Source organism: Narcine bancroftii, chromosome 5 (genome assembly GCF_036971445.1).
Source record: "Narcine bancroftii isolate sNarBan1 chromosome 5, sNarBan1.hap1, whole genome shotgun sequence".
Taxonomy (NCBI): Eukaryota; Metazoa; Chordata; class Chondrichthyes; order Torpediniformes; family Narcinidae; genus Narcine; species Narcine bancroftii.
The window spans coordinates 45,844,713-45,863,930 of record NC_091473.1 but is presented as its reverse complement, the minus strand read 5'-3'; the positions used below and the strand labels follow the sequence as shown (position 1 = coordinate 45,863,930).

The 19,218-nt window shown below is 41.2% G+C and overlaps 1 protein-coding gene across 3 annotated transcripts in view; it reads left to right on the top strand.

Annotated features, from left to right (window-relative positions):
- arih2 (ariadne homolog 2 (Drosophila)) overlaps nucleotides 1-19,218 on the top strand; it is a 147,185-nt gene that overhangs the window by 101,717 nt on the left and 26,250 nt on the right. For all 3 annotated transcript variants that reach the window (XM_069937319.1, XM_069937317.1, XM_069937318.1), the window contains exon 8: nucleotides 15,682-15,799. In XM_069937319.1, the coding sequence (XP_069793420.1) occupies nucleotides 15,682-15,799 (118 nt within the window). The remainder of the gene's footprint in view (nucleotides 1-15,681; nucleotides 15,800-19,218) is intronic.

The window sequence follows — 19,218 nt, the reverse complement described above, 5'->3', positions numbered from 1 at the left end:
GTTAACACATTACATTTTGAAAGGATTTTGCTTTTATTTGTTAATGGTGGCACTGCCAGAGTTTCTGAAATGGCAGTGCTGGTGCAGACCCAGGAAGGGTGGGGAGCAGAGACATAACACTCCCCCCCTACTGCCCAGTCCTACTGCCCAGTCCTACTGCCAATGACTCTCTTCAGGCTTTAAGCAGCCTGGTAAAGTTGCTGGCGTGTTTTATTTAAAATTCTGCGACCTTGGGATCTGGGTTCAAGATGGTGGAGCCTGTGTTCGGCAGCAGCCTTGAGGGGTTTCAGGGGAGTAATGTATCTGGACATCAGTAATGGGAAGAACAACCCCCCCCCCCCCCCCCGGGGTGAGAAGGAGAAGCAGAGGAGAGACAACAATAAGGATGGTGACCTAGGTGGTGGAACAGCAAGGGGCTTTGTGGCTGAAGGACCCATGTAGGCCTATTGGGGTCTTGCTGGTGAGGAACAGTGCTGGTGACTTGAGATCAAAGAATTTGCACCAAGCTGCAGGCTGCTGGAGACTGGCTCATGAGAATCAGGTATCAGAACCAGGATTTGAAAGGATGCTGAGGGCAAGGAGGACTCCCAAAGGACCCTGGGTGCTGAAGGCTTCCTCATTGTGTTGGAGGTTTGGATCTGAACTTGGGTTGCTGATGGTTGGAACTGAACTGAAGCCTTATGTGGCTGCAGAGGCTGCAAGAGTGCTGGAGGTGAATCCACAGATCCTCAGAGACGATTTTCATATATACAGACGATATGAAAATAGGGGGAGTGGTGAATAGCGAGGTTTGTCTGGAGAGTTGGGCTGAAAGCTGGCAGATGGAATTTAATGTAGAGAAGTGTGAGATGCTTCATTTTGGTAAAAATAATCGAAATAGGACATATGTAGTAAAGGGGAGGACATTGGGGAATGCACAAGTACAAAGAGATCTTGGAGTTATGGTGCAGGGTTCCTTGAAGGTAGATTCCCATGTAGACAGGGTGGTTAAGAAGGCATTTGGTATGCTGGCCTTCATAAATCATAGAGTATAGGAGCTGGGAAGTGATGTTGCAACTGTTTAAGGTGTTGGTGAGGCCAAGTTTAGAGTATTGTGTTCATTTCTGGTCTCCAAATTATAGGAAGGATATAGATAAGGTGGAAAGGGTGCAGAGAAGATTTACAGTGATGTTGCCTGGCTTAAAATACCTAGAGTACAGAGAAAGATTTTTTTTTATATATAATTTTTTATTTTTCACACCATAAATCACATTAACCATGATACACATTTTTTCCTTTTCACACATATACAATGTCATTTTCTCCCCCCTCCCGTCCATTTAAGGTATAAAATCTAGGATACATTAAACCAGTCAGACAATGTTGTCATTCAATAAAAATACACCAGAAATTCCACTGAGTCCATTCTTTTCATTTCCTTTTCCTTCCGTTAACTTAGGTAGTGATTGTCCCCAGTAGGTTTTCGCTATTGTGTTTAATATAAGGCTCCCATATTTGTTTGAATATTTCAATATTATTTCTTAAACTATATGTTATTTTTTCTAATGGAATACATTTATTCATTTCTATATACCATTGTTGTATTTTCAAATTATCTTCCAATTTCCAGGTTGACATAATACATTTTTTTGCTACGGCTAGAGCTATCTTAACAAATCTTTTTTGTGCATCCTCCAAATCAATTCCAAATTCTTTGTTTTTTATGTTACTTAGGAGAAAGATCTCTGGATTCTTTGGTATATTGTTTTCTGTTATTTTATTTAATATCTGATTGAGATCTTCCCAAAATTTTTCTACTTTTACACATGTCCAGATTGCATGAATTGTTGTTCCCATTTCTTTTTTACATCGAAAATATCTATCAGATACTGTTGGGTCCCATTTATTTAACTTTTGAGGTGTAATGTATAGCCTGTGTATCCAGTTATATTGTATCATACGTAACCTCGTATTTATTGTATTTCTCATCGTTCCAGAGCATAACTTCTCCCATGTTTCCTTTTTTATCTTTATATTTAAATCTTGTTCCCATTTTTGTTTAGTTTTACCATTTGTTTCCTCATTCTCCTTTTCTTGCAGTTTAATATACATATTTGTTATAAATCTTTTGATTAACATTGTATCTGTAATCACATATTCAAAGTTACTTCCCTCTGGCAAACTCAAACTGCTTCCTAATTTATCCTTCAAGTAGGATCTCAATTGGTAATATGCCAGTGCTGTATCTTGAGTTATATTGTATTTATCTTTCATTTGTTCAAAGGATAATAATCTATTTCCTGAAAAACAATTTTCTATTCTTTTAATCCCTTTTTTCTCCCATTCTCTAAAGGAAAGGTTATCTATTGTAAAAGGGAGTAACTTGTTTTGCGTCAATATTAGTTTTGGTAATTGATAATTTGTTTTATTTCTTTCTACATGAATCTTCTTCCAAATATTGAGTAGATGATGTAATACTGGAGAACTTCTATGTTGTACCAATTTTTCATCCCATTTATATAATATGTATTCAGGTGTCTTTTCCCCTATTTTATCTAATTCTAATCTAGTCCAATCTGGCTTTTCCCTTGTTTGATAAAAATCTGATAGGTATCTTAATTGTGCGGCTCTATAATAATTTTTAAAGTTTGGCAGTTGTAAGCCTCCTTGTTTATACCATTCTGTTAATTTATCTAGTGCTATCCTCGGTTTCCCCCCCTTTCCATAAAAATTTCCTTATTATTTTCTTTAACTCCTTGAAGAATTTCTCTGTCAGTTGTATTGGTAATGCCTGAAATAGGTATAATATCCTTGGAAAAATGTTCATTTTAATACAGTTTATCCTTCCTATTAGTGTTAATGGTAAATCTTTCCAATGCTCTAAATCGTCCTGTAATTTTTTCATTAGTGGACAATAATTGAGTTTATATAGTTGGCCGAGATTTTTGTTTATTTGTACACCTAGGTATCTTATTGCTTGCATTTGCCATCTAAATGGTGATTCTTTCTTAAATTTTGAGAAATCCGCATCATTCATAGGCATTTCTTCACTTTTATTTACGTTGATCTTGTAACCCGACACTTCTCCATATTCCTTCAATTTCTTATATAATTCTTTTATTGATAGTTCTGGTTCTGTTAAGTATACTATAACATCATCCGCAAATAAACTGATTTTATATTCCTTGTCTTTTATTTTTATCCCTTTTATATTATTTTCTGTTCTTATCAATTCTGCTAGTGGTTCTATAGCTAGCGCAAACAATAAAGGTGATAGTGGGCATCCCTGTTGTGTTGACCTGCTTAAGTTAAATTGCTTTGATACATGTCCATTTACTGTCACTTTCGCTAATGGTCCCTTATTTAATGCTTTAATCCAATTAATATACTTCTCCGGTAAACTAAATTTTTGCAATACTTTGAACAAATAATTCCATTCTACTCTGTCAAAGGCCTTCTCTGCGTCTAAAGCAACTGCTACTGTTGGTGCTTTATTCCCTTCTACTGCATGAATTAAGTTAATAAATTTACAAATATTGTCTGTTGTGCGTCTTTTTTTGATAAATCCAGTTTGGTCTAGATTTACCATTTTCGGTACATACTCTGCTAATCTGTTTGCTAATAATTTAGCTATTATCTTATAATCTGTGATAAGTAAAGATATTGGTCTATATGACGCTGGTGTGAGTGGATCTTTCCCTTGCTTTAGTATTACTGTAATTATTGCTGTTTTACATGAATCTGGTAAGCTTTGCGTTTTATCAATCTGATTGATTACTTCCAGGAGGGGCGGAATTAATAAGTCTTTAAATGTTTTATAGAATTCTATTGGGAATCCATCCTCTCCTGGTGTCTTATTATTTGGTAATTTTTTTATTATCTCTTGTATTTCTACTATTCCAAATGGCTCTGTTAATTTATTTTGTTCCTCTATTTGTAGTTTTGGTAGTTCAATTTTAGTTAGAAATTCATCTATTTTCCCTTCTTTCCCTTCGTTTTCAGTTCGGTATAATTGTTCATAGAATTCTCTAAAGTTTTCCTTAATTTCTTTTGGATTATATGTAATTTGTTTGTCTTTTTTCCTTGATGCCAATACCATTTTCTTAGCTTGTTCTGTCTTAAGCTGCCATGCTAGGATTTTGTGCGTTTTTTCGCCTAGTTCATAATATTTCTGTTTTGTCTTCAATATATTTTTCTCCACCTTATATGTTTGTAGTGTTTCATATTTTATTTTTTTATCCGCCAATTCTCTTCTTTTAGTGATATCTTCCTTCATTACTAATTCTTTTTCTATATTTACTATTTCCCTTTCCAACTGCTCTGTTTCCTGATTATAGTCCTTCTTCATCTTGGTTACATAACTTATTATTTGCCCTCTAATGAATGCTTTCATTGCATCCCATAGTATAAACTTATCTTCCACTGATTCCGTATTTATTTCAAAATACATTTTTATTTGTTTTTCAATAAATTCTCTAAAATCCTGCCTTTTAAGTAACATGGGGTTTAATCTCCATCTATACATTCTTGGAGGGATGTCCTCTAACTTTACTGTCAATATTAAGGGTGAATGGTCCGATAGTATTCTAGCTTTATATTCTGTTTTTTTTACTCTATCTTGCATACGAGCTGATAACAAAAATAGGTCTATTCTTGAGTATGTTTTATGTCTAGCCGAGTAATATGAATATTCCTTTTCCTTTGGGTGTTGTTTCCTCCATATATCCAAAAGTTGCATTTCTTCCATCGATTTAATTATAAATTTGGTTACTTTGTTCTTTCTGTTAATTTTTTTCCCAGTTTTGTCCATATTTGAATCCAAATTCAGGTTGAAATCCCCTCCTATTAATATGTTCCCTTGCGTATCTGCTATCTTCAAAAAGATATCTTGCATAAACTTTTGATCTTCTTCGTTAGGTGAATATACATTGAGTAGATTCCAAAACTCCGAATATATCTGACATTTTATCATTACATATCTCCCTGCTGGATCTATTATTTCCTCTTCTATTTTAAATGGCACATTTTTACTAATTAATATAGCAACTCCTCTTGCTTTTGAATTATACGATGCTGCTGTTACGTGTCCTACCCAATCTCTCTTTAATTTCTTATGCTCCAATTCAGTTAAATGTGTTTCTTTGACAAATGCTATATCAATTTTTTCTTTTTTCAGTAAATTTACCAGTTTCTTCCTTTTAATTTGGTTATGTATTCCATTAATATTTAAAGTCATATAGTTCAACGTAGCCATTTTATACTTTGTTTATCTTCCCTTTCCGTTTCTCCATCATTACCTTTCCTTCTTATCCATTTCTGTTTTCTTGTTTTGAATCCTTTATAAGACAACATTCCTAAAACATCAAACATTTTCCTTATTCTCCTATTTAAAACTTCTTTAGCCCCAATCCCCCCTTCCCCTTCTGAGTTGTCCTTTATCCCTTGTCGGACAACCACATCTCCCCTCTCCATTTGGATTTGCGAATTCACTCGCAAGCGTCAGCTGATTTTGCAGTGACCGTAACACCCCCCCCACCCAGCCCCCCCAGAAAAGATTTCACTTTTCATATGTGACAAAGGTCACTCTTTTAATTCCCTCCTTATTCCCTCTATTCCTTTTCCTTCCCTTATTAATTCTTGTCTATACTATCTATATTTTCCTCTAAATACGGATACATTCATGTATCCACATTATACATATACACACATATACCTCTTTACCCACATACATATAAATCGTGGTCATTTTTACTCTTATTACATGTCTTCATCTCTCTGTTTGTTTTGTAGTTGTTCTGCAAATTTCCTTGCTTCCTCTCGATCCGAGAATAGTTTTTTTTCCATAAGATCATTTTCGATGTTTTGAACTCCTTCCTCTTCTTCAGGAGTTCAAAACTTATGTCTTTTTAGTTCGCAGTCTTTTGTACTCTCGTTACACGTCTTCATCTCTCAGTCTATTTTGTAATTGTTCTGCAAATTTTCGTGCTTCCTCTGGATCCAAGAATAGTCTGTTTTGTTGTCCTGGAATAAATATTTTCAATACCGCTGGATGCTTTAGTATAAATTTATACCCTTTCTTCCATAAAATCGCCTTTGCTGTATTTAGGAGTTCAAAACTTATATCTGGATAAATGAAGATTTTTTGCCCTTTGTACTCCAGTGGCTTATTGTCCTCTCTTACTTTTTCCATTGTTTTCTCCAGTACCTTTTCGCTTGTAGTATATCTTAGGAATTTTACTACAATAGATCTTGGTTTTTGTTGTGGTTGTGGTTTAGAGGCCAATACTCTATGTGCCCTTTCTATTTCCATTTCTTGCTGTAGTTCTGGACATCCTAGGGTCTTAGGGATCCACTCTTTTATAAACTCCCTCATATTCTTGCCTTCTTCATCTTCCTTAAGGCCCACTATCTTTATGTTATTTCTTCTGTTATAATTTTCCATTATATCTATTTTTTGAGCTAGTAGTTCTTGTGTCTCTTTAGTTTTTTTATTAGATTCCTCCAATTTCTTTTTTAAGTCTTCTACCTCCATTTCTGCTGCTACTGCCCATTCTTCCATCTTGTCCATTTTTTTCCCCATTTCTGTTAAGGTCATATCTATTTTAATCACTTTCTCTTCTGTGTTGTTTATTCTTCTTCTTAAATCATTGAATTCCTGTGTTTGCCATTCTTTAAATGACTCCATGTATCCTCTAACAAGAGCAAGTATATCCTTTACCTTGCCTTTCCCTTCTTCTTCTATTTCACTGTACTCTTCCTCTTCCTCTTCTTCTTCCTCTGGGTTGGCCATCTGTTGTTTCTTTGTTGCCCTTTTCTTCTCTTCTTTCTTGTTTTCGTTGTCTTCTATGTTCTCCTCTTGCTGCAGGTGTTCTGCAGCTGTCATTGCCGGCTGTGGAGATCGACTCCCCAGCTGGTCACCCCTCCCGTCGGTGTGTTTTTTTTCATGCGCAGTTGCGCACTTTTACTCGGCTCATCGAGCCATTTTTGTAGTCCACTTTCTACCGACCTGAGGGAGCGGGTTTCTCTCTCCACCGCGGGCCTCTTCGAACAGGTAAGGCCTTTTCCTTCATCTTCCGTTGTCTTCTCCTCCTCTCTTCTTACCGTTGGTTTCGACTTTTCTTTTTTCGTCGCCATCTTCTTTCCACCTTTATATTCACTTTACTTTGATTTTTATTTTTGTGCCTTTGTGTTTTGCTTTGTTTTTTCTGACTTTTCTGGAGAAGGCTGGAGTTCACCGTCCGGCCACTACTCCATCACGTGACTCCTCCAGTACAGAGAAAGATTGAAGAGGTTAGGACTTTATTCCTTGGAACATAGATGGTTGAGAGGGGATTTGATAGAGGAGTTTAAAATTATGAAGGGAATAGATAGACTAGATGCAAGTAGACTCTTCCCTCTGAGAGCAGGGGAGGTTGAAACAAGAGGAGACAAGTTGAGGGTAAGGGAGCAAAATTTTAGAAGAAACATTGGAGGATGCTTCTTCACTCAGAGGGTGGTGGCTGAATGGAATAATCTTCTGGAGGAAATAGTTGAGGCAGAGTCAATTCTTTCATTTAAGAGAAGGCTGGATATATACATGGATAAGAGGGGGTTAGAGAGTTATGGGCGGAGAATAGGCGGGGGGAGCTAGCGTAGTTGTTTGAGTAAACTGGCGTGAACTTGTAGGGCCGAGATGGCCTGTTTCCATGGCATAAACTGTTATATGGTTATATGAATCGGTCCTTTATTTGCTTGAATCACTGCCTGTGGTCACAAGCTCCCTATTCTCTGCTCTTTAGATAAAGGCATTTGTTCTAAATTCCCTATTGAATGTATTCATTGACTGTATTTTGTTGAAGGTTTCGAGTTGTGCTCTTCTGCACAAGTGGAAATATTATTTTTATATTCACATTATCAAAAACCTTTCATGACTCAATAGATCTCTTCTGTCACTAATCTCCAAGAGAAAATTTGTTTCCTTATAACAATTTGAGTGCAGTCTAAAAGAAGCTGAAGAGCATATTGTTTTATCTTGTGATTTTCTTGAAAACACCATATGTTAGTCCATTGTGCACCAACTGTGTTGATTTGCTCTGATTTGCTCTTCCATGAAGTTTCTAAATGATCGGCTACTTAGACATTGGAATGGAAAATGATGCCAAATTTCTTCTGTGTATTTATTAAATAGAATCCAATTGAAGTGACAGTGTCTTTCGTCAGGCGTAAAATTTAACTACTCTAAGTGGTCTGCTGTGATAGCGTGCATGCGAGCGCATTGAGAAAAACTGGGACAGCAGGCTGTGAGCTAGTTAAGCACAGCTAGTTTACTTTGAGTTTTGCACTGCAGCTTTTAAGACCCTCTGTAGCCAGCCCCTTATATCCTGGAACTCACGTCACACTGACATAACCGTGTACGCATGCTTCCGGCCTGTACCGAAAGAGAAGGACTCACGATGTTATCTTTGTTGCGGCTCTTCCGCTGATCGCGTGTAATAAGCGGAGCTAGTTCGCTACTGCAAATATGTGCACCGCCACACAACACCCCCCCCCCCCCCCCCCAAGAACCGGCGCCGGTGATCTCACTGCGTATCATGGGTGAAGTCTCCTGCTTCGATGGCCAACCCCTGCATGTTGGAGATGGGACTACCACTGCTATCACAAGTCCAAGTGTGCCATTTTGAGGCAGTCCAGGATGAACAGTTCTTCTTTGCCCCAATGTCAAGAGTGAAAGTGGATGCATTCCTGTGAAGTATTTTATAGGGTCCCTTGTATGGATGCTTGAGGGGTGGCCTGTGTCTGCCCCTGCGCACGAACACATAGTCACAGGTGTCTAGGCAAGTGGGGTAAGCTGAGGGGGAGTGGCAATGTCGTGATGGTGGTGGTGGTGAGAGTGATCCCAGTTTATCTTTCAGTCTTTCTAGAACGATGGCAGTGCCGTTGTCCTGCTCTGGCGGTAAAGGCAGGAATTGCCCTGGGACTGCTAGGGGTTAACTGTAGACCAACTCAGCTGAGGAGGCTCACAGGTTGTCCTGTAGTGATGTGTGGATTCCGAAGAGGACCCACGGCAGTTTGTCCACCCAATTTGGCTTCTCTAGCCTTGCCATCAGTGGTAACTTAAGGTGGCGATGAAAGTGCTCAACTAAACCATTGGACTGGGGATGGTAGGCGATGGTGTGGTGTAGCTTAATATCCAGGAGTTTGCAGAGTTCGTTCCAAATGGCAGAAGTGAATTGGGGCCCCCCATCAGTTGTTATGTGCACTGGGACTCCAAATCGGGGAACCCAGGTGGAGAGGAATGTCTGGGATAGTGGAGGCTCTGACCAGCTGGTAAATCTGTCCACCATTGTGAGCAGGTAGTGTGACCGTCAGGAGAACAGCAAGGGGCCCACTATGTCGAGATAGACATGCTGTTGGAGACGGGGCTTGGTAGTGTGCGCAGGTTTTCACCCATTTATTAACCTGCTCGCACAGCCCATGCCAGATGAACTGGGAGGATATCATCTGCACCGTGGTTCAGATGGAGGGATGGGAAAGGCCGTGTAGCGTGTCAAAAACTGTTCATCTCCATTGGGCAGGGACGATTGGTTGGGGTTGGCCAGTAGAGACATAGCAGTGCAAGGTCGCGCCATTAGTGTCCAATGGGACGTCTGGATATGCAGACTCATGATCTCTGCCCTGAAGCTATGGGTCTCGGCGTCATCTTGCTGGGCTCTTGCCAGTTTGTGGTAGTTGATGTCATGCGACAGGGTACGAACAGCTGGAAAGTGCATAGCGACTCTGTTCTCTTTGCCAGAGAGGTAGCGGATGCAGGTGGTGAATTCTTAGACGTAGGATAAGTGCCGCTGCTGGCAGGCAGACCGTGGGACGGAGAACTTGGAGAAAGCAAGATTGAGTGGCTTGTGGTCCGTGTAGATCATGAAAGGCCACCTCTCCAAGGTAGAAAAGGTGGATGGTGAGGTAGAGGTCTAGCAGTTCTCTGTCAAACATGCTGTACTTCAGTTCAGGCGATCGTAGGAGATGGCTGAAAAGGACGAGGGGCCTTCAAGTGTTGTCCATAAACTGTTCCAGAACACAGCCCACCGCTGTGTTGGATGCATCAACAGTGAGGGCTGTGGGCACGTACATGCGTGGGTGGACAAGTATTGTTGTGGTAGCCAGGGCCTCTTTGGTATGCGGCCTGCACCCCATCAGTCCAGTCGAGGTCTTTCTTGGAGTCCTACATTACCTCGAAGAGTGGGCGCATGATGCTGGCAACTGCGGATATGAACCTGTTGTAAAAGTTCACCATGCCCACGAATTCTTGCAGTCCTTTCAAGGTTGATGGCGTGGCGAACTGTCGGATAGCCTTCTCCTTGTCCAATAAAGGAGTGACACCGTCCTTGGTGTTCCTGTGGCCCAAAAAGTTGATTTCGTCGAGGCTGAACTGGCACTTCGCTGGGTTGATGATGAAGCAGTATTCAGTTAGCTGGTTGAAAAGCTGGCAGAGATGGGAGATGTGCTCCTCAGAGTCTCACTTACAACCAGGATATCGTCCAGGTAGATTAAGAGGAACTGAAAGTCTTTGTGTCCATGAGGAGCTGGAAGGTCTGGGCTGTGTTCTTTAGGCCAAATGGCATGTGCAAAAACTCAGAGGTCGAAAGGGGTGATGCTAGCGGTATTCTGGACATCTTCCAGGTGAACTGGGATCAGGTGGTATTCCCGGATCAGGTTGACCTTGGAGGTTTGGTGCAAAATCCTGTATGTGAGGGATCAGGTAGCAGTCGGGTGTCATTGAGGCACCTGTAGACTCTGTAGGGTCTCCAGCTGCCATTGGACGGGCACCAAGTGGAGGGGGAGAGGCTCATGGACTGGCGGATGAAACCAAGTTCCTCCATGCGCTTAAACTCTTCCTTGGTGAGGTTGAGCTTGTTGGGAGCTAAGTGCTGGGCTCGGGAATGTACAGGCAGGCCTGTAGTTGAGATGTGGTGCTGGACACCATGCTTCAACCTCTGCGTGGACCAATTACCTGCCCTGGATGTCTACCAGTAGGCAGTGTGCCCGCAAGAAATCAGCTCCCAGAAGTGGTTTGTCTATGGATGTCAGTATAAATGACCAATTGAAAGTGGTCTTGCTTTTTGCTGAAAGTTTTAATAATGGTGTTGCTGGCTGCATGCAGGTCTCATGCATGTCTCGAGCAACTTTGGGGGATGACGCTTATCTCCTCACCTGTGTCCACGAGGAATCTGCGGCCTGAGATCCTGTTCTAGACGTGGAATAAGCTGTTTGGCTGGCCAGGCTGGCCCTGTCATTTCCCTGAAATGAGCACAGTTGGCGGCACCTGCAAGCTCCTGCACCCCATCTTTGGTGGTAGAAGCATCAGTTCGGGTCAGGCTTCTCAGTTCGTGGGCAGGGTGGTTCTGGTTCACGTGTTGGGCTGGTCTTGGGCACTGTCTTGGTGGCGGCTTTGTAACATGGTTGACTGTCCCTTCGGACTTGTGTTTGGAGGAGCGGTAAAGGACGTCTGCCCATGCTGCGTCAACCAGCATCAGCTTAATGTCTTCGGGCGTTTGCTTGATGAATTCCAGCTCAAACATGAGCCAGGGCTTGTGTCCCTCTTGCCAGGGTGAGCATCTCGTCCATGAGGGCGGACAGTGTCCTGTCCCCTAGGACATCCAGGTGGAGGAGCCTGACGGCCTTTTCGTGCCTTGAAAGCCTGCGTGTTTATGAGGAGGGTCTTTAGAGCCATGTATTTACCTTCCCCTGGCAGCGATTGGATGAGGTCATCGACTGATGCGGTGGATACTTGGCCCAGCAAGCTGACAACATGGAAGTATTTTGTTGAACCTGAGGTAATCCTTTGATCTGGAACTGGGCCTCCTCTTGAACGAACTAAGTGCCTGTTCATTCAGAACTAACTCTCTCCAGCTAACCAGATCTCATAACCTCAATGTAAAACTAACTCTCTCCAGCTAACCTGATCTCAAAACCTCAATCCTAAGTGCCTGTTCATCCGCAATGGCGCCTACAGCTGCGGGGTCTATTGTGCGCCGAGTCTTCAGAACGTGGAGACTCATCGGGATCACCAGTGTGTTAGTGTGTACGTGAGAGCAGTGAGAAGAACTGAGAGAGCAAGCTCTGAGCTCATTAAGGACAACAGGTTTACTTTGAGTTTCACACCACAGCCTTTAAAGCCCTCTGTAGCCCGCCCCTTACTTCCTGGAACTCATGTCACACTGACTTAAGCGGGTACGCGTACTTCCAGTCTGTACAAAGGCTGTTCCGCTGACTGCATGTAACAAGCGGAGCTGGTTCACTGCTACAAATAAGTGTGCTGCCACACTGCCATTTTTTCATAAAGGAACAGTTGACTGTAGGACTGTGGTAGCTGTCTGAAGGCTTAGTTTCATTGGTTTGCTAGGTGAAGACCTTGCAGGAGAAACAGATGCAGATTCTTTGAAAGAGGAGATTGTTTAAGATACAGGATATGCTCAGGTCACAACTAGATAACTGGAGCAAGTTACACAGGTTGGGATGTATGTATGCTGAATGGGCTTATCTGCTTCAACTTTTTATGAGATTAACTTCCATATTCTGACTGCAATCTAAATGAAAGATTTTTTTCTTTGATTTCCCCATTGGATATATGAGTAATTATTTTATTTGTGACTTATTTCTGGGTCCATGTCTGTCTTAACAAAAATGTCTCTGCCATTAACTCTCAGATTTCTGTTGTGGTAGCATGGTGGCCAGTAGGGTTTCTGCCTCATGGTCAGAGACCTGGGTTCAATCCTGACCTTTGGTGGTGCCTGTGTAGAGTTTGCAAATTCTTCTTGGGTTTCCTCTGGGTACTTTGGTGTCTTCCTACATCCCAAAGACTTGTGAGTTGGCTGCTGTAAATTGTTCTGAATGTTGGGAGAATAAGAAATTGGATCACTGTAGGATTACCATAAATGGATGGTTGATGGTATAAACTCAGTGGGCCAAAGGGCATGTTTCCAGGCTGCATTACTCCATGGATTTATTTTTTTCCTTTTGTCAACTCATTTTGGGGTAAGGTTTTGGTACCAACCCAAATAATTGTCTTATCTTTTGTCTCTGAACGTTTAATGTATTATATTTAGCTAGCATCCATTTGTCATTTGAGCAGTTTTAAGGTTAGCAGTAGCAAGAAAATGTATAGTTGTTACATGGAAAAATGATGTAGAGATGAATATATAAAGATGGCACAATGAATTACAATCATGTTTATATTTGGAAAAAATAACATAATTTGTGAAATAATAATTTTTTTTTGTTAAAATGTGGAGTTTATATTAGAATATATGGCTATAGATCTTAAGTAGATTATTTGAACAGAGTTGACATACCAAACAGTTAGTATTTAATACCTGGAAATTTTTTTCTGTGTTTAAGGCTCCGGGGCGGAAGGTGGGGAGGGGATGGTTTAGATGAGGGGAGGGGGGGGGAAGGGGTGTTTTCATTATTAATTTTTTTGTGTGTATTTCATATTACATATTTGTTGTTTATAACTTTATAAAAGTCTTAAATAAAATTTTCAAAAAATAATGAGCAGTTTTCTTCTTAACATTATGTTTCTAGACTATGCTGTTCAGAAATAGAGATATCAACATGCCAAGTTGCACTTTTTATCCCTAAAAAGTGTGCATTTTCCATGTTTGCCTCTCATTGCAAAAAGGCAACAATATATATTATTCAGCAAATAAATTCCACAAATATTATTTCCCACAAATAGTTTTTCTGGTTAGCTGGAGAAAGTTAGTTTTGGATTGAGGTTTTGAGATCTGGTGAGCTGGAGACAGTTAGTTTTGGATTGAGGTTTTGAGATTTGGTTAGCTGGAGAGAGTTAGTTTTGGACTGATGTTTTGAGAATTGGTTAGCTGGAGAGAGTTAGTTTTGGAATGAGGTTTTCAGATCTGGTTAGCTTGAGAGACTTTTGGATTGAGGTTTTGAGATCTGGTCAGCTAGAGAGAGTTGGTTTTGGATTGAGGTTTTGAGATTTGGTTAGCTGGAGAGAATTAGTTTTGGATTGAGGTTTTGAGATCTGGTTAGCTGGAGAGAGTTAGTTTTGGATTGAGGTTATGAGATCTGGTTAGCTGGAGAGAGTTAGTTTTGGATTGAGGTTTTGAGATTTGGTTAGGTGGAGAGAGTTAGTTTTGGATTGAGGTTTTAAGATCTGGTTAGCTAGAGAGAGTTAGTTTTGGATTGAGATTTTGAGATCTGGTTAGCTGGAGAGAGTTAGTTTTGGATTGAGGTTTTGAGATGTGGTTAGCTGGAGAGAGTTAGTTTTGGATTGAGGTTTTGTGATTTGGTTAGCTGGAGACAGTTTTGGATTGAGGTTTTGAGATCTGGTTAGCTGGAGAGAGTTAGTTTTGGATTGAGATTTTGAGATCTGGTTAGCTGGAGAGAGTTAGTTTTCGATTGAGGTTTTGAGATTTGGTTAGCTGGAGACAGTTAGTTTTGGATTGAGGTTTTGCGATCAGGTTAGCTGGAGAGAGTTAGTTTTGGATTGAGGTTTTGAGATCTGGTTAGCTGGAGAGAGTTAGTTTTGGATTGAGGTTTTGAGATTTGGTTAGCTGGAGAGAGTTAGTTTTGGATTGAGGTTTTGAGACCTGGTTAGCTGGAGAGAGTTAGTTTTGGATTGAGGTTTTGAGATTTGGTTAGCTGGAGAGAGTTAGTTTTGGATTGAGGTTTTGAGATCTGGTTAGCTGGAGAGAGTTAGTTTTGGATTGAGGTTTTGAGATCTGGTTAGCTGGAGAGAGTTAGTTTTGGATTGAGGTTTTGAGGTCTGGTTAGCTGGAGAGCGTTAGTTTCTGGATTGAGGTTTTGAGATCTGGTTAGCTGGAGAGAGTTAGTTTTGGATTGAGGTTATGAGATCTGGTTCGCTGGAGAGAGTTAGTTTTGGATTGAGGTTTTGAGATCTGGTTCGCTGGAGAGAGTTAGGTTTGGATTGAGGTTTTGAGATCTGGTTAGCTGGAGAGAGTTAGTTTTGGATTGAGGTTTTGAGATCTGGTTCGCTGGTGAGAGTTAGTTTTGGATTGAGGTTTTGAGATGTGGTTAGCTGGAGAGAGTTAGTTTTGGATTGAGGTTTTAAGATCTGGTTAGCTGGAGAGAGTTAGTTTTGGATTGAGGTTTTGGAGGAGGAATGCAGTTTGAGGATAGAAAGGCAAAAGTAAAATTACTCAATAAGCAAAATATATTAGATGCTGCAACTTCCTAATTAAAACAATAAAATCTGGTGGCATCTGTAAAGGGAGGAAATGTTCATGTTTCAGGAAAATGATTGCATCACATCTATGCCGTCTCCATGTACAGTGACTATTTTACATGTTGGTCCTGTTGATGTACTTGGCAACTGCTTCAGATCGTGTAATTTCGCACGACAAGAATGAGAAAAACGTGTCAATGTATGTCAGGATTCTGAGTTGACCAAAAATATTTGTTGTACGGATGGCATCACAATTCTTTGTCGTTGTCTGAGTGCAACGTGATCGTCAATGTTTATCTGAGTGAACAGGGTGGGTAGATCTTGTTTGAACATTTTAACATTGTATCAACAGATTACTCCCTCAACCGTGAAGCACTCCATCTGCACTCAGTCAAGTTTGATTAGGAATTGAATTAGATTGTATTGGAAATGTATTTACTTTAATCTGAGTTGTTGCCTATCTAAATTTGGAGGTAGTGACATTATTTGAATTCTGATGAGCATCTCTTATCTTGCAGCTTCAAGTGTCGCCAGATGTACCATGCACCCACGGACTGCACCACTATTAAAAAGTGGCTCACCAAATGTGCTGATGACTCAGAGACTGCAAATTACATCAGTGCACATACAAAAGATGTAAGGAGATAGCCATTATGTGCATATAACAATAGTCTACTGGCCTAATAGTTCAGAGGCGTGTTTGTTAATTGATCTTTGGTCACTGCTGTCAAAGCTTTCCCCTCATTATCCTGAGCTGATGGGACTCCTTGAACAACACAGGACTGAGAACTGAGTGGCTTCTTTGGTGTAAAAAAGAGTCAATGTCCACAGACTCTTTGTAATTTAATTTTTAATTTTTAATTTACACATGCAGCCTGTTAAATGGTTCTTCTGGCCCATGAGCCCATGCCACCCAAATACCTCAATTAACCTACAAATCCCGTAGGTTGAGAGAGTTGGGAGGCGTTCGGAACTCCTGGAGAAAATTCACTCAGACATGGGGAGAACATACAAACTCCTTTCAGACAGCACTTGATTTGTCTCTGGTTTACTGGCATTATAATAGTCTTGCCTAACCATTATTCCTCAATTTTAAAAAATTGACCAATAGTATTTGTTGTACAGATGGCATCACAATTCTGCATTAGAATTGGCATGATTTTAAAATGATCTTCACTTTTTTTCAGGCCATTGAATTACTTATCAAATAACATCCTCCGTGCTTTTATCCCCCAAATTATTACAAATTCAGGGAATTCAAACCATCTGCCATGATTGCCTAGACATAGCACTCTAACCAGGAATATTTTAGATATCTTTCTAAGTTGAAAGGTTGGCTCACCATATTGGAAGGTTTGCTTTCTTTCCTGTATCTTCCCTTCCCCCTCCAGGACCACTGCCACAGTGGGGTCATCTTAATTGTGTCTGAAGTTAATTACAGTCTGTTTCTTTGGATCACCTAACATACCATTGGCCAAAATCTAAGAGTGGCCCCACATTCAACATGAAGATGAAATCTTATCATTCTTTTCTTGCTTCTCAAAAGAACATGTTTGCCTTTAATTCTGTGCAACTCCTCTCCTCTGCAACTGGATCCTGAACTTTTTGATTGAAACACCACAGTTTGTCCAGGTTGGCAGCAAAGCCTCAAGCCACATCAAGGGCTCCTCAGAGCTGTGTGCTCAGCTCACTACTGTTAATGCTGTGAACTCACGACTGTACTCCCAGGTTCACCTCCAACAGAACCATTGTTTGTGTATGACACTGGTAGTTGGCCTCATCGGCAGCAATCCAGAAGAGGATGAAAGATTGTACCAAGGGACAAGAGCAACAACCTAAGTCTCCATGTGGATAAGACAAAGGAGATGATTGTGGATTTCAGGAGGATGGAGGACCACTCCCCAGAACATATCAATGGCTCTGTCATAGAGATAATGGGGAGCACAAGGTTTCTTGGTGTCCATTTAAAGCGTTATCTATACTGGACCCAAAACACCACCTTATTAGTCAGGAAGGCATAGCAGCACCTACAGTTCCTAAGGAGGTTGAGAGTAAGGCTACTGGCCACCATCCTAACAACGTTCTACAGGAGCATAATAGAGAGTTCCCTGGCTGAGCATCAGATCAGAAGTCAGTCCAGAGGGTGATTTAAAAATTGCTGAGAAGATTACTGGGGTCTCCCTTCTCTCCATAAATGATATCTATAGGGAGTGGAGCTAAAAGAAGGGTTAGTGAATCATTGAGGACTCTTACCATCCATCTTTGAGACACTACCTTCAAGGAAGAAGTACAGGAGTATAAAAGTCAGAACTGTTAGGCTGGGAAACAATTTCTTCCTGGAGGCGATGAGACTTGAATAGACAATAGACAATAGGAGCAGGAGTAGGCCCTTTGGCCCGTCGAGCCAGCACCGCCATTTTACAGATCATGGCTGATCACTACCATCAGTACCCCTTTCCAGCCTTATCCCCATAACCCTTAACTCCTTTGCCCACTAGAGTCTTATCTAACTCTCTTATGAACATAATCAGCGAATCTGCCTCTACCACCCTCTGTGGCAGAGCATTCCACAGATTCACACTTCTCTGGGTAAAAAAATGTTTTCTCATCTCCGTCCTAAAGGGCCTACCCTGTATTCTTAAACTATGCCCTCTAGTCCTCGTCTCCCCCATCATTGGGAACAAGTAATCCGACTTCACCCTGTCTATCCCCCTGATAATTTTGTATACCTCAATCATGTCCCCCCTCATCCTTCTAAACTCCATCGGATACAAGTCCAGTTTTTCTAGCCTTTCAGCATATGTCAACCCCGCCATCCCTGGAACTAACCTTGTAAATCTGCGCTGCACACCCTCTATAGCTAGTATGTCCTTCCTCAAAATTGGAGACCAGAACTGGACGCAATACTCCAGGTGGGGTCTCACCAGGGCCCTGTACAACTGCAGAAGGGTGTCTCTGTTCCTATACTCCAATCCCCTCTTTATGAAAGCCAACATGCCATTTGCCTTCTTCACAGCTTTCTGAACTTGCATGCTAGTCTTCAGTGACCGGTGAACAAGTACTCCCAGATCCATTTGCTCCTCCCCACTCCCTAGCTTGTCTCCATTTAAATAATACTCAGCTTTCCTATTATTGCCCCCAAAATGGATAACCTCACAATTGCTCACATTGAACGTCATCTTCCATTCAGCAGCCCACTCCCCCAACCTGTCCGTCCCTCTGCATTTTCCTGACATCCTCCTCACACCCCACACCGCCACCCAGTTTCGTGTCATCTGCAAATTTGCTCAAGTTATTAATAATCCCCTCATCCAAATCATTTACATAAATTACAAACAACTGAGGACCCATTACCGATCCCTGCAGCACTCCACTCGTCACATCCTGCCATCCTGAAAAAGACCCGCTTACCCCAAATCTTTGTTTCCTATTTCTTAACCAATTTCCTATCCATGTCAGCACCTTACCTCCAATACCATGCTCCCTGATCTTGCCCACTAGTCTCCCGTGCGGTACCTTATCAAAGGCCTTCTGGAAGTCCAAATACACCACACCCACTGGCTCTCCCAAGTCCACCCTCTTTGTTACATCCTCGAAAAATTCCAGAAGGTTAGTCAAGCATGACTTACCCTTAAGGAATCCATGCTGACTAGCCCTTATACTATTATTTCTGCCTAAGTGTCCTGCTATTACTCCTTTTATGATAGATTCCAATATCTTCCCCACCACTGACGTCAGGCTGACCGGTCTATAATTTCCCATTTTCTCCCTTCTTAAAAATTGGCACCACATCAGCCACTCTCCAATCCTCAGGGACCTCCCCCGAATCTATGGAACTTTGAAAAATGTCGACCAGTGCTTCCACAATTTCCATAGCAACTTCTTTCAGCACCCTGGGATGCAGCCCATCAGGCCCTGGGCATTTATCAGCCCTCAGTCCCAACAATTTACTCACAACCTCCTGTTTCTGGATCCGGATATCCATTAGATCCCCAAGTCTCTTGATACCGCATGACCACTACCCCCTAACTGACCATAACCTATATCCTCCTTGG